This window comes from Lissotriton helveticus, chromosome 11, assembly GCF_964261635.1.
Source record: "Lissotriton helveticus chromosome 11, aLisHel1.1, whole genome shotgun sequence".
NCBI lineage: Eukaryota > Metazoa > Chordata > Amphibia > Caudata > Salamandridae > Lissotriton > Lissotriton helveticus.
The window spans coordinates 152,205,675-152,222,375 of NC_136072.1; the positions used below are offsets into that span (position 1 = coordinate 152,205,675).

The following is a 16,701-nucleotide window of genomic DNA, read 5'->3' on the forward strand; positions in this document are numbered from 1 at the left end:
TTTGGGATTGCTTTCCAATGGGAAAACAAATACTTGCATTGCACCAAGTTGACGGCGGCGGCAGACATCTTGGGAATCAAGATCCCTGTTCCCAATGGCGCAGCAACTTCAAAGGCCACAGAAGGGGAAAGGTAGCGAGAGCGACAGGGGGCCGGCCAGTGGCGGAGGTACGGTGAAGGAGCAACAAATCTCCGGACTGAGTCTTAAGAACGAAGGGTCCCACGACCGGACTATTTACAGATGACACAGTACTCTACCCCTCTACCCCATGGGGGGCAGCTAGATGTTGTTGTGGAGTGATGAATGGAGTGGAGGACTTGCACTTCACATGACTTTGGCGAAAGCATTAGCCAGGTCACCTCTATGTAGTCTCAGGACTGATGCTTGTGGCCCGCGGAACATATAGACGAACTGCGCTTGATGTGAATAAAGTGAATGGCTGCCTGTCACTACTGTGGTAAGGAGATTACATTGGGAGGGTGGCTGGAGCGGAGGACTTGCAATCTTCTGGCCCCTTATGGAGCAGTCGGAACTGACAGTCTTGAGTAGCTAATGCAGGGGTGCTCGGGAATGTGCCAGCCATTGGGTGGCTGTATAATTTCACTATGCATATGTCTTAATAGTTGATGTCGTAGGGGCTGGGGGAACGAGAATGGCTACATTTCTCGAGTCTGTTCTGGTGAGAAAGTTCCCCTCGGTGAGAGGGACTCTCTGTACTCGATTGTACTGTTTATGTTGTTTTGTTAAGTTAGCTAGATGTCATGGTGCCTTTTTTTTATACTATTCATTTGCAGGGTTGGGGGTGGGGTGACCAGGGCCAAAGTCAGGGCAAGTGGCCTAACATGGGAGGCAGGGTCCCATCCGGATAATTATGGCAGTCCGGACTTTAACATGGAACTCCCCTAAGAAGCAACAATGCCTTTGGAAATACTTAATTGACCATAATATCCAAGTGGCGGACCTCCAAGCAATCCACCTAAAAAAAACTGAGAAACACCGTCTGAAACATAAAGCTTATACTCTTATATTCAGATCCTCTCACGCCTCAAAACAGAATGGGGTGGCACTGCTTTTACCATGCAGGGTCCCGTCTCAAGCCCAGGACACCAAAGCTGACAAAGCAGGGAGGTACATTATGGTTCGGGGGGACTTGAGGGGTCGGCAGTGCACGTTTGCAGCTATCTATGCACCAAATACGGGAAGACAGGACTTTATACTCTCCTTCCTTATGGCCTTGGTGAACTCTCCTTAAGGGGACATACTCCTGATGGGAGATTTCAATCTTGTCTGGGATCAGGGGCTAGACATGACTCATCCACATAGGGGAGGACGTTTTTTTTTTGGCCAGGCACTTAGGTCACAACTCCAGCACCTGGGACTGGTGGACGTGTGGAGGGATAGTAATCCCACTGTCGGCGACTATTCCTTCTTCTCCCACTCCCACAGGACATACTCCTGCATCAATCACATATTTACGATCGCTGCTCCCCTCGGTACTACAGACACACTTCAATCCGATATGCCTGTCTGACCATGCTCTCCTGGAGTGACCCTCACCTGGCCAAACCCACGCCCAAAACGCGTGCGTTGGTACTTCCCCCACTTCCTTTGCAGGGATAGACTTCTGCGGGATGAACTTAGGCAAACCATTAAAGTTTTTTTGAGCAGAATGATCCCGAGCTCACCTCTCATGCCATCACCTGGAACGCATTCAAAGCGTAGTCCGGGGAAAGTGCACACAAGACTAGTCCCTTGGTGCTGGTGCTGTGGATAGTAACTGCCCTCAAAGAGAAGCTGCAGGTCATATACACTAACAGGGTGGAAAAAACATCTTACGCTTACAGGCCAGGGGTTATAAGGGAGGGAACAAAGTGGGATCCCTGCTTGCACACCAACTAAGGGCCAAACAGGAAAGGGAATACATAAAACTGATAGTAGATGATGGAGGAGTCTCACATAAGACAGAGGATGGGAAGGCGCAGGCCTTCAAAGAGTTTTATCTTACTCTCTACACTTCAGAACACCCATAGGTGCAGGACCAAATGGGGTATCTGGACACCTTAGACCTCCCACAGGTCCCGGCTAACACCAATGAGGACTTGTCTAAACCCATTACCCCTGAGGAGGTGCAGCAGGTAATTGATGCACTTAAATTACAAAAAGCACCGGGGCCGGACGGGTTTACAGCACACTTTTGCCGCACCTTCACTCCGGAACTAGCCCCTTTTTGACTACCTTATTTAACGTCATTGCCTCTACACAGCAGGTCACCCCCTCCATGGGAGAGGCGATTGTGGCGGTAATTCCCAAACCGGGGAAGGATCCTACAGCCTGTTCCTCTTACTGCAAAATCGTCCTTCTGAATCTGGACACCAAGATTTACTCCAAAATCTTGGCTACTCGCCTCGAAACTGTGCTCCTAGGTCTTATTGACCCAGACCAATCAGGCTTTATTAAGGGACGGCAGACCCATGATAATTTGCGGCGCATCATCCATATAATTGAGAAGGCCTGGAAGAAAAACATCCCCGTGGCTCTTCTCTCGCTAGACGCAGAGAAAGTATTTGACCGCATGGAATGGACCTTTGTGTATCGAGTGCTCCAGCGCTTTATATTTTAACGAGGCATTTACAGGGATGATTCGGGCCAATTCTGACTCTCCTAGCTCCTGGGTCCTGGTCAATGGTGTTGCTGACCCTTCTTCTAGCTTGGTGAGTGGGACGAGGCAGGGGTGCCTGCTGTTCCCCCTCCTTTTCGGCTTAAGCATAGAACCTCTAGTGCAAGAAATTAGAGAAAACCCGAACATACGGAAAGTGCCATTTGGCACAGACAACCATAAGATATCGCTACTTGCCAACGACGTGCTTCCGGTCACAGAGCCATCCACTTCTCTACCGGTTATTCAGGAGGAATATTTCAGATCTCTACAAGGCCAATTTCCCTCCCCTTCTATGCCAAATGAAAATTGACCTGGGCAACAGGAGTGCTGCATACATCTCCTGGCTTGGCAGGATTAATGCCATCAAAATGAACGCGCTCCCCTGATTACTTTATCTCTTTCAGGGGCTACCCATTCCAAAGGAAAAAGGTCTTTTAAGGAGTTACGACAAATGATTACTACATTTATTTGGTTGGGGAGGCGAGCTCGCTTGCCCTATTGCCTGCTCACATGGCCAGGTGGGGAGGGAGGTCTGGCGCTGGCGGATTTTCAGGGATACTACAGGACGGCTCAGCTACGAATCACAGAATGGTCGCTGCGAGCCTCTGAGAAGCGCTGGCTTCATATGGGCAGACAGATAACCGGCCGCACCATATGGGATCTATTGTGGAAACCAAAATATGACAGACCGCCCAACGCCTACATCAGTACACAAACATCAGGCACATTAAGTGTATGGGATGCCCTTTCTAGGAGGTTGCAGCTGACCACCTTTCCATCTCCCTACACGCCCATACATTTCAATGCTGCCTTCCCCCCTGCATTTCAAGAGGGGCCCTTCGAGGCATGGCGGGTGGAGGTTGTCACGATTTCCCACCTATTTCATAAAGGAGAGATTCTCACCTTTCAAGAATGCATGAAACAATTCACACTAACTGCCAATGAGGAATTCCACTATTTGCAGCTTAAACACTGGGTACAGCAGCCCCTGGTGCAGCTGGCTGCCTCCAGGGACCTGCTCCACATAGAGAAGATTGCCCAATCTGGGTCCTCATCCAACGGATGCATTTCCTTTCTGTATGCTCTTATCCAAGCTCTGAGCCCCAGGACGACCCCGCGATATAAACGCTTTTGGGATGCACTTTTAGATACTCCTTTAGCGGACAAACAGCGGGAGCATTTAAGTAAAGACATAGCGAAATTTAACCACTCGATGTATATAAGGGAGGCGCACTACAAAATCATGTATGACTGGTACTTGTATCCCCAGAAACTGCACATGATCTTCCCCAACACTTCGGATAGATGCTGCAGGGGGTGTAGTCTATTGGGTGACTTTTGTCATATCTGGTGGGACTGCCCCTCCATACAGCCTTTTTGGAAAGAGATCCTATCCCAAATTAAACTCATGTTAGGCTACCCAATTCCCCATTCCCTGGAACCCACCTTTCTGGGAGTGAGAGATACAACCCTGAAATGCCAGATGCAAAGTGATAGGTCTGTCATGTGGCTTTGCCTGGGGGCAGCTAAAATGGCAGTAGCTGCCGCATGGAAAAAACAAGAAGCACCGTCTTTAACCCAATGGCATACGTGGGTATGGAGGGCGTTGGCTCTGGAGCACATGGTCGACATAGTGACCGACACCAGAAAAGGATTTGAATGTATATGGTCCCCGCTGGTGAGCTACTTATCGGAAGGGCTCCCGCCGACGGCGTGCTCCCCACAGCTAAGGGCCCTTAATCTGTTTCATATTTAATGCCACAGCAACACAGATGGCAGCTTGCAGCTAGGAGGATGCATCGTCCTGGGCCCAGGCGCCCAGCCCTCATGACCACTTCATTATCACGGTTTTGTTGGTTCTTTTAGAGTTGTTAACTTTCCATCTTCCTCTCCTTAGATGGTGGATTGGCGGAAGGTCGTAGAATACTAAATGCAACATGATATGATTGTAGCTATCAGAACTTGTGAACAAGCATATATTGACAAGTGTTGCATGTGTACTACATTTCTGTATCAATTAAAAACGTAGTAAACAGAATTTGAAACAAACAGGAGCTTGGTTTGACGCATTCCAGGCTTACCCATGTTGAAAGTTCTATTCAACAACATGCTCTGTAGGGCAGATCAGCTTGAAGAAGAAGCAGAGATTACAGCGGCCGACAGCACTCCCCGCTCGGTATTCTTGGAATCTTGGTACTAAAGCAATCTGGGCAGACAATTACAGGCCAATCTGCCCTCCGGCGTGAGCTCGGGGGAGGGGGAGGCCACAACAACACTCCGCCAAATCAAGGACCCAGAGAAGAGGATGCCCTCACAGGTGGGGACACGCAGGCCTGGCTGGTTACAGCCGCACTCCTCAACGCAATTGTCCTTGGGCTCAGTCGGGCAGAAGCCGCTGGGTTTCATGGTGGAGGACCAGGGCGACCAGCGTACCTAAATGAAGCCCTACATGAAGGGCTCCAGCTGCAGGGTTCGATAGGCCACTATAATTCCGGCCCCCACCCGCTCACTGCTTGCAGCCCTCCTCAACTCGGGTTGCTGGGCGCAGGCCACAGAGCCCAGTCTCTCCACCTCTGCAGTCCTGCAAAGTCCCACGGCGTTCGGCCAACTGCGCGCTGGTCCCACCAGGCAATCGCCTCCTGGGGACCTCAATTTTTTTGGTGTGCAGGACAAGCAGCAGGGCTAGGCACAGTCCTCCTTTAGTGCAGCACCCCTGCCGCGAAGGGCGACAGTGGCCGTGGGTGGGGAGCATCAGCACGGGGATCTCTGAGCACGGCCCACTCAGCCTGTGCTGGACAGCTCAGGCTCCGCTCCACTCAGCCGCACCAGCACAGGGGCAGGATACAGGTGCAGGATGAGACAGGACAACGCTTATCACAGGTCGCACCTCAAGGTCCTCACCTTGGACCCGAGGGACTGCTATACAGCAAATTATATCAGTCCCAGCCAGCAGCAGGATCCGGGTCTCGCCCCCGGAGGTCCAGGCACAGCGTGTCACTCTAGTGCGGTGTTTTGTGCCTCAGCTAGGCTCGGCATCAGCATCCGCCAACATCTCCACTGCAGAATCAGCTGTGCAACTCCTTGCATGGGTACCCAAGTGTCAGCTACACGCAGGCAGACACTGATTGCTCCCTGATGTGCACGGATTAGAGAGGATTATTCGTTCAGCCGGCGGAGCCCCTCTATTAAGCAGCCATCTCGCTGCTCGGTCAAGCTCTGCCCCCATGGCTTGGACCTTGTGTGGAAATCCTAGGTAGGTGAAGATGTGTCTTAGAGTTTTCATAGTAAGGAAGCTTGATTTTGCTAACTTATGCAACTGCAAAAGAAACAATTGATGGACAGAATGCTGAACAATGCAAACTTTCACCCCAGTCACAAGGATCTGGGTTTAATCCATAATTTCTTCGTGCACCATGTCACCCCAGTTTGGACCCAGCAATATGCTAATGAGTCTTGACTCAGTCCCTTATGGGACCAGTCCAGCCTGAACTGCCAAACCAGGAGTCAAACTACTCTGGCTGATGAGGGGTAAAACCCCGAAACCGGTCCTAGGATGCTTGTTTCCAGACCAGGGAGGACCTGGCTGGCAGTTCGGACTGGACTGTTCCCATTGGGACAGGGTCAAGACTGATTTGCCTATGACTGGGTTCAAACTGGAGTGGCGAGGGGAGCAATTAAACTATGGATTTAGGACCAGATCTCTGTACTGAGGTGAATGTATGACATTGTTCTGCATTCTGTCCATCAATTTTTCTTCTTGAACTTCTTGAACTTATGCAATTAGGCATTCATTGATAGCTTGGAGTCCATTGTAATTCCAAGGTATCTTACTTCCATGGATACTTTAGGTGCAGAATGGGTCATCATTTTTCAAATCACATGTGAGCATTTCAGTTTTGGATGCATTCAAATTGAGATGGCGACATGTCATCAACAGCTCACAGGCAACTGAAGATCTTTGAGTTTCCAATGTCTTTGGGGATTTCCAGTTTAAAAAGTATATGTGTGTCGTCTGTGTAGTTATAGCATGTGAGTTGAATTTCATTGATCATTGCTGGCAATGACTTCATGTAGATGTTGAAAAGCAAGGGTGACATGATAGGGCATTGAGGGACGCCTTCTTTTATGGTATAGGGATTCGGATGAGAAAGGAAGAGTATGAATGACATTTATTAGGTTTTGAAGGTAGGATCTGATACAGTCTAGAGCAGTCCCCTCTATGTCGGCTTTGCTGAATCTTTGGATTAGAGTGTCATGATCAACTGTGTCGAAGGCAGCTGAGAGGTCTAATTAGAAGTAGTGCAGAGACCTTGTTCTGGTCTACTGTGTTTTTAAGGTCATTCTAGATGGTGATGAGGGCAGATTCTTTGCCTCTTCTTGGATGGAATCCTGTTTGGAAGTTAGAAAGAATGGAGTTATCTTGAATGAATCGTGACATTCGGGTGAATACTGCTCTTTCTATCAGTTTGCCCTGGATAGGTCCATTTGTAATTGGTCTGTAGATGTTTGGGTCATGTGGGTCCAGGTTTCTTTTCTTTCATAATGGGTGCCTGTAAGCCTTTTTTGTCTTCCGGAAAGACTTCTGTTGTTAAAGAATTATTAATGATTGTTCTGACTGGTGTGGGAGCAGAGGTGGTTAGAACAATGTTCTTGAAAATTTGTGGTGGGCAAGGGGCAGAACAGAAGTCAGGTGTCCTGCTTGGTTTGACTAAATCCACAAATTATGTTTTTGATAGTTGCCTGACGGAATTGCGAGACTGGGTTAGCCTATCCTTGGTGGGATTGTTAAAAATGGGTTGGTGCTGGTGGTTTTCCCTTTTTTTTTTTAAATAGGACTCCAACATGTTTGTTTTGGGGATGTATGACATTACAACGCATGCTTTTACCACGCATGCCTTTACAACGCGGTTTTTACAACGCATGCCTTTACAAAGCATAGTGCTTTGGGGCGCTGGATAGTGAATAGTTTAATTTACTATTCCAACTCCAGTTCCCGTGGATAGTAGGGAAGGTGTTGGATAGTAAATTAAACCTATTCCCTATCCTAGAGCGCCCCCCAGCGCAATGCGTTGTAATGGTTTGCGTTGTAAAAGTTGCGTCGTAAAGGCACTGCGTGGTAAAAGTTGCGTTGTAAAGGATGTTTCCCTTGTTTTGGTTGTGTAATGATTTACCAGTTTATCGGTAAATTCCTGCGAAATGGGGAGAGTTTCTTCCGTGCATTTATTTTTACAAAATTCAGTAAGGATTTTATAACATTCTTTATTTGCACATTTAGCATTTTGAATAGTCTGAATTTGACCTTTTTTAGCTTTTTTGATAGTTGGCTTGTATATTCTGTTAAGTTTGTGTTTAGGTGAAGTTTGTCTTGAGTGTTATTTGTTTTGAGCCAGGTGCATTGCAGCTTTGCAACTTCTTGTGTTATCTTTTTTTGTTTTGCATTAATCTAAGGTGCTTGTTTTCTTTTGTCCTGTTTTGTTGTTTTTAGTAGCATTAGGATATCAAAAGCTTCCTGGAGCCACTCATAGTTTTTGAACTCAATGTATTGTGTCTATGTCTGTTTTGGATGTTATTTGTGTTTCTAAGTAAGCAGAAAGAGCCACTCGCAGTTATCTGGTCTTGCTAGACCGGGGAAAGTCACAAATTCTGTCCGACTGTGATTAAGAGTGAGTCAGGTAAAGGGACCAGGTTTGTCCTGTTGAAGTGTTACTTTCTCAAGTCTGGTAAAAAGAATTCTGTTGACATCAGCGGAGGACACCAGGAGGAACCATTTGGTGCAAAAAGCAAGCCAAGCAATGCGGACAGTCATTGCTGTAGCACAACTAGCCGGTCCCTGCTTGAGCCTCACTTTTGTTGTTTGTCACAGTTACTGTCAATGCGAAGTGTTGTCGGTGCGAAGAGCAGGTCTCACCAGTGCTTTGTGTTGGCAGTCGTCATGGGTGACAGAGGTTTGGCACGAACAGGCCCGTTCACATTCACAAAAAGCACAAACTTCCGGATTTTCACCTTTTTCTTACGGAGGAGCTCTCATTGGTGCCAGACAATGGGTCAAGGAACTGGAGGGCACCTTTTAGTGATCGTGACTCACTACAGCTGTGACTAACAGCAGGGCTCAGGCAGGTCCAGTTGCAGTTGGGCAGTTGCCGGGAGACCGCCAGAAGCTTGTTGTGACACTTTACCTCACACAGGAGATCAGCCAACTGACTCTTGGAGTACCCATGGGTAGCCTGGGATCAAAGTAAGCAGGTCCAAACTTCCTTCTTCCAACAGCGAGCACTCCTTCAAGCAGCAGGGCAGTTCTTGCAACAGGGTAGGCCTTCTCCTAAATCTTCCACAGGTCCAAGATTATTATGATGAAAGATTCTGGAGGTCTTGTTTTTATACCTGGCACCAGCTTTTGGGTGAGGGAATTCCCTGACCTATGCTAAAAAAGTGATTCTGGTCAAATATTACTATTGTCCAGTCTCCAAATTGTCTGATGTGACAAAAGGCAGGGCAGGCCTACTGTCAGGTTCCTTTGTGTGTGCTGCAGGCAAAGCCCTTTGAAGTGTAAGTGAGAATGGGTACAGCCCCTCCCCATCCATTCTGTCCATACTTAAGTCTCCTTTGTCTCACTGTCTGGAACCAATACACAAACCACAACAGCACCAACATTCACAGTCATGTGACTCTAGACACTGGTAGTAAGGCACAGTTCGTCCAGACAAATGTCTACTTTATAAAAAGTGGCGTTTTCAGAAGTGTAACCTACAATTCAACTTCACCATTAGAGAGAATTTTAAATTACAATTCATTTTAGTGCAAACAATATACCTATATCTGCTTCCAATCTTTGGTTTGCACTTATTAAATGTAATAAGGTAACCCAATGCTAGTCAATGGGAGAGATCGGCCATACAACAATGAAAAATGACATGATAAACTTACGTACAAATGTCTTACTTTTAAATTCCATGCAACCTGCCCCATAAGCCTTTAGGGCCTACCATAGGAGTTACCTGTAAAGATTACAAACTAGGTTTAGACTTGGCAAAAGTTGTATTTTACCAGAGCTAAATGGTAGGTTAAAACTGCACTGCAGGCTGCCAGGCCTGACACATGTCTTACAGTGCTACTTTAGTGGGTGGGTGGAACAATAAGTGCTGCTGCCCACTAGTAGCATTTAATTTACAGACCCTAGGCACAGGAATTACTATTTAATAGGGCTTAGACATAAATTAAGTGAGCCAATTAGGCGTGCTACAATTTTACCATGTTTGAAGGAGAGAGCACAAGCACTGCAGCACTTGTTAGCAAAGATAAAGTGCAAAGATTGGGGCAATACCATGCGAAATGTCAGGTCTAACACTTTCAAACCCTAGTTTTGTGAATCAGGCAAATTTCATATCTTACTTTGTGGCATATTTTTATCTTCTTTAACTTTCCTTACCCTCAAACTCCTTTTTTAACTTCTAACCTGCAGTGGTGGATTTCCAGTGTTAGGTCACACTTTCATGGTTTCATTGAAGCTAGTGTCTTACTATTGAGCACCAAAGGAATGCTACTTCTCTTAATGCAAGTCCTTTAGTGTGCCCGCGGAGCTTAAACAAAACAAATCTTGTAAGCCAGAGATAGGCTGTAACCAGGAAGTGATGATTTGAGACCAGGAACATGGCAGCTACCTCCTCACAAAAACATCATCCACCAAACAAGATTTCACATGATTACATACACAGGATGAAATGTATTCTTGGAATTTTTACTTGCTACGTGTCTGCAGTGGGTTAATCAGGCCAACCATTCTGCTCAGCTTTGTTTACTGTATGTTATTGCAGAGAATTCACCATGTTGGTGCATCTTTGATTATTCTTTTTTTTCCAAACTAGAGAAGATAACCTGAGGAAACATATCTTCTTCAAAATAGAATTAAACACACACATTCCTTGTAAGTTTTCAAAAACATTTGTAGAATAGCTGAGAGATCTGTTTCAGTTTTCCAATTTACTACTCAAGTCGAACAGTGTCTCTGCACATTTCCATGAAAAAATAATATCTTACCAGACTTTAACTTGGATGCTCTTCCAGGATCATGATGAAGTTTACGAGAAGCATTTTCCGTAATGTTGTTCCAAATTACAATTTCTCCATCATAACTCCCTGCATTAAAATGTAATTGGAAATAAATTCATCAAGTGACTTCTTTTCTGAAACAAGTAAATGTAAGTAAGGAAATATCTTGTATTCACCTTCACTCAAATCAGTCTTGGTCCTGCAGTAACAGGAAAATTCCAGCCCACACTTACAGGCAAGGTCACCTCTTGATAGTAACAAGATACACAATATTGAGTTTGACAATTTGAGTCTTAGCAGAGAATCAAGCTTGGTTCCTATAACTCAGTCAGCGAAAACTCATGTCTGGGCATACCTGCTGGACATAGGGCCTCTCAAAGTGATGGATTAACTGCTTCAATAAATCTTACCCACTGCTATTTAACTGTGCTGCATTCTAATCTATGATTCATTTACCCTATATACCACCTCAGACATGAAACAGCCATATGCAAATCAACCTTGGTCCTGCTCCAATAGGAACAGCCCAGTCTGAACTGCTATGCTAGGTCAACACTGAATGGAAAGCAAGCAAACCCAGACCCAGTGAGTGGTAGCATATTTCCTAAGGCACAGTAAGCGTTTGTAGGAGAGGACCCAAACATACATCAGATACTAAACTGTTAGCTGATGGCTTCTCCAATTCAGATTTGGTATAGTTAGAAACAATTCTTTGGGGGAAAATAGTAGATTAAGAACTCAAAGGTGAAGTGAGTATTTCTAAGTAAGACAACTACCATCAGGTCAGGAAAAATGGACTCTGTTTCAATTTAGATTTTTTGTTCAGTATACGCAATAGGTGGTGTAAACGTGTGTTGCCAAAGTGGGTCTTCCCCTATTAACATCCCACTTTTACATCCCTTATTTGACTTGAAATGATGCACTAAAGGTAAGAAGAGAAATACAGATAACCAGGACTATATTTAGTTGACTACAGTCACACAAGAAATATAAAAACCTCAGAAAGAAGTGCAGTTATACATATTGTATTTCCGTAGACACAATCTGACAAAAAATCCGCTTGAACATAGGCACACAGGTATAATTAAGCACAACACAATCCCTCTTCCTCATCTTGCAGACCCATCAGCCAGATCCCTACCCATTAACCTTGCTCACATCCAACCTAATCCAAATTCCTACTGATCTCCCTCTTAGTTTGATGACTCACCAAACCCAGCTTCTGATTATGCACTCCTAGTAAGGTGCTCTGGCACAAGAAAGCATAGTTTTGTTGGTTGAGAATAAGGGACAAGGCAGCTAAGCCTACTGTTTTACTTTCACTTTCCTGACATGAATTTCAGCTCTAGCCCAATACCTAGGTGGACCTGAGAGGTGCGTAGAGGTAATTGACCTCACACATGTTCGCATGATTGAATTGTTACTTTGTTAATGATTGAGCTACCATTCAAAATTATATTTACATTATAAGGGAGGATATGGGTGCTCCTTGTCTGATGCAGCGGGCATTGTGCATGTACACATCCCAAAATGTGGCACCCAGCCAACTTTGCATGTGTGGTTCTTACCTTGTTAAGACGCATGTTGGAGGTTTCCTGTATCCACAACAGTGAGTGAGCACTATCAATGCTTAGTCACTGGCTATATCACACTTTATTCCCTACAGGATGTGATCCCGCATCTATACACATTTGCATCATCCAGACCAACACACGGAGGAGGACCACACTGGTTGAGTACTTAGTGAACCAATGGAGAAACCAGGGCTATAGTAACACACTTTGTTTCAAAGACACAGTGCACCAGGTTTGCTCTGTAAGCCATAATATTACTGAACTGTTCGAGAAGAGCAACACAGTGTTGAATGCTGGATGCAGCTGTTTCACAAATAGTTTCCCTCAGCATCCAAAGGGTTATCGATTTATGACCAGAGTTCGAGTGCAGGCAGCAATGCAGTTCGCAGTTGCCACGTCATGTTCCTTAGGAGGCGCTTACTGTAGGTCAACCTCGCACTGGCCCCGTAATGCCTGCAACGCTCGGCTGACCGATCGACCTGCCCGCCCTACGGCAGCTACATAGCTGCCAAGAGTTCAGATTGCTATGGTTTAATTTTCATAATTTCAGTGTAATTATGAGTGACATTGCAACGACTATGAGTGACACTTTCTTGTGAGTTAAATGAAGCAATGAAGATGAGGGAAACATATAGATAAAAGAAATTACACACATTTGAGCAACAAGAAACTCCACCACCAGGCTACAAATATCACTCTGCTCCCAACACGTAGGATATATTGCAGAATATCTCAGAAGGGCATATTTCAGCCCGTGATCTACCACTAACCGGCATGGGTCCTCATTTATGAGGCCTTGCGTCAGTTTTGCGCTTCCGATGCGTCACTTTTTGGGACGCATCTGCGGCGTAAAACATGTCTCCTGTTGCGCACTATTTACAAAGTGACGCATCTAAGCAGATGCGTCACTTTGTAAACCCCTGCGCTACATTATACCTGCGTCAGGTATAATGCATGCAGGGGGGGCTTTCCCCCGCAAAAAGCCTCGTAATAGTGACGCAGTGAAATCTATGAGATTTCACTGCGTCACTTTTAGGAGGCTTTTGCGTCAAAATCTGGCGCCTGCCTCACAGCAGGCGTGAGACTGACGCAAGCCCTTTCACATGGGGCTTTCCCCATGTGAAAGGACTCATTGCTGGAGTTGCGTCACTTTTGTGACACACCCCAGCAATGCGTGATTTTTGCGCTTACAGATATGTCAGAAATACTGACGTATCTGTAACTCCTTGCGACATGATGCGTCATACTGTAAATATGACGCATCATTGGTGTCGCAAGGAGGACACAGTGAAAAGTGGCGCATCGCTGCTTTCACGCAGCGATGCGTCACTTTTCATAAATGAGGCCCATGGTATCCTGTCAGGACTAGCACATTGCACCTCACCCCACCCAACACATAACTTTTGCGCACTGGTTGTAGTGAACAAAGTGACGCTGGCACCACCCTATCATTTTCCAGGTCAGTTCACAGCAGTAAGAACATTCCATAAAGAAGCGAAAATATCTATGCAAAAGGTAATGTGATATAGTGCTAAGTTCAGCTAACTGCTACTTAGGGTGGCCACTGCCTATGGGAGGAATACCAGCTGGTGCCTAAATATCATTCTGAGCAATCTAAACATGCATGTCTTAGAGAAATTACGAGCGACACAGCATAAGAATAAAGCAAGTAGTGTGACTATCGTAGTCTTTGTGTGCTGTACTCACTGTATTCTTACTTTCAACATGTTCAGTACCCTCCACTAAGTATACCCGGACCGCAGTCTCGGTCCATTGACTCAAGAATATTACATTTTTGCCACAAGCAGTGGCCATAATAGTCAGCCACAGTGCAGAGGGGGCCCGCTGGCCCAATACAAGCAGCAGCAGCGCTGCTAGCTGAGCACCATGATTGCGGCCAGCGCCGCCCGCGGCAAACGAGCAGCCAGTCGAGGCCCGCTCATAACTTGACTCCCATCAGCAGAATGTGACCTCACCCCACAGCGCCATGGGCTGCCCGTAATACCACTTGACTAGGCCAGGCATTCTCATTGGGCACTAATCAAGCAGCAGGCTGTCTGACTCAGCCGCACGGCACCGGAATCTTATCTTAAGATAGACACAAAGCTGCAGAGCAGTGAGCTGCCTGCCAGAAGCCCATGGCATAGCTCAGCTGCGAGCGCCCCAAGCCTGTGGGAGCAGCGCGTGCAGGCCACAGGCAACGCACTGCCAACTACCACACACAGGCTACAGCGCTTCAGACATATAATGCAGATGCATCAGATATGTGGGACAATGTATTTCAGTGCAGTGATGCAGAGCACCATTCTGAAATGCGTTAGTCTAACACCTGATGCGTGGTACTTGGCAGGACTGTAGCTACTGCTGAGTCTGTGAAAACCGAGAGCTATAAGGCTGACACCAAGGAGCTCATGACGACGAGTGGCAGACTGTGGTTCGCAGGCTGTGGCTGGAGTGCCTGGAAGCACCAGCAGTTTGCTGTGGGCAATTTCGGGTAATTGTTGTGGGAAGTATCCATACGGAACAAGGAGGGGAAGGTGAGCCACAGTGTGTTAGGCGCTGTAGCGTTGGTGCTGAGCATGGGTGCGTGAAAGCGGCCGGCCTGGGTGTCAATGTGCTAGCTCACCACAGAGCTCTCCCACCTTTCCCCCATCTCCTCCTTTACCGTTTGAAGTGCTGAGCTGCAGTAGTGGCTGGTGTACTCGTGCCTCCAAATGGGGGGCTTAGTGGCCATCCTTAAAGGGCTCTCCCGCCACTGGTGTGGCCCCTGGAAGGAAAGGCTGCATGGGGCAGCACTGACTTTGGAGTAGGGCTGTTTTCTACTTTCTGCTCCTGCAATGGCACAGACGTTCCAAAGCTGGTAGGAATACTACCCTGCATGGTCCTTCATGGACCTTTTATTGGTCTGGACTCAGTGGACACTGGTGTTTTGTGCTTCAGGCCCCTGCATGGCCCTCTCCTTGTTAATGTGTCACCAGTCTGTGGTTGGTTCCCAAAAGTGCTACAGTCCACCACCCACCATCCACCCTTTGGCTGCATGCAAAGTAGAAAGTGCGTACTGAACTTCTACCTGGCACGAGTATGCTGACAGGTTGGAGTCTATCGACCATCGAGAGGTGCCAACTGCCAGTGTACTCACTAAGAGGATGAATTTATTATAGACTAATTTTACTGAAATGTAGATGGAAGGAAAGAATTGACCAGGAGATTAACAAAAAATAGTGCAATAGCAACTTCAAAAACTGGTGGATTTCATGGATACTTAGATGTCGGTCATGGCAGAAGATACTAGTTCCACGGCCAGGACAGAATTAGAACCGGCATAGAGGTGGGACAGAAGAATACATTTGGTCAGATTTACAGCCCTGAAGAAGTTGTGGGGAACTCCCCAGATGGCGAAACACATGTTGGCTGGGCATATGAAGTTATGAAAATTAAAGACAAAGGTCATAGTGTCAACACTACTTACAGAAACTTTGTGTAATTTTGCATGTGTTTAGGATATGATTTGTGTTTTATTTGATGACAGAGGAACATTTCTTCTACATAAATAGGAATTAGGGCGGAAAAGTAGTTTTACTAACTGCCTTTTTAACTCCAAAAAGATCCCTGGTCAGCCCCAGCCATGATCTCTTGCAGGTTGTTACAGACGTTAAGATATGGCAGTGAAGCACTCCACGGGCGAGAAGCAGCTGTTCTTGACATAGCTGTTCAAAATTCTATGGTCATCTCTTTTGCTTACCAGTGAATGCTTCCCCTGCCCAAATTTGTTTAGACTTTGGGCTGACAAATCAATCCTTTGCAAGGATGGGGGCTTACCTTAAATAGTGGCACAAACTAAGAGCATATCCTGATGACACATTAAGCAAAACCTTAAGGTGAGAGCTTTCAAGAAATGAAAGTTCTCCTGCTCTGCTTTATCTAAAATATGTGATTACCACTCTTGGAGTAAAATTACTATGGGATCTTAACATTGCACCTGCATTCTTTAAAAAAACAATAAATCACCTAATAAGGAAGCCATCAGGAATTAAGGGTAAAGATTTACTAGCAAAAAGGTCACATGGTTGGATGATTTTAATTGATTATAAAACCCTCAAATCACAGAGCTATTTATTTGTGGCTGGAACCAGCATTTGAAGAGGAAATGTATGTGGTTCCGCTTCGGTCATCTACCTGAATAGCTGCATACTTTACCCTGGTATGAAGTCACAAATTCCTGTAATCTACATGAGATTGGTATCGAAGACTTGATCCACTTTTGTGTATTTGCCCTAAATCTTTAATCGAAAGGAGGGTTCTCCTACGAATGCCTTTCAACATTCGGGGCATACGATCATGTAGACAAGCAGTTTTAGCCTGCTTCAATTCCCTGGATACATCTTTAACCTGTCAATTTACCAAATTTCTAAAGAGGCACCT

General features: G+C 46.1%; 1 protein-coding gene across 1 annotated transcript in view; it reads right to left on the reverse strand.

Annotated features, from left to right (window-relative positions):
* Positions 1-16,701, reverse strand: part of WDR49 (WD repeat domain 49) — a 676,266-nt gene that overhangs the window by 188,630 nt on the left and 470,935 nt on the right. Inside the window, exon 12 of the mRNA XM_078668100.1 lies at positions 10,694-10,792. Within this exon, the coding sequence (XP_078524226.1) occupies positions 10,694-10,792 (99 nt within the window). The remainder of the gene's footprint in view (positions 1-10,693; positions 10,793-16,701) is intronic.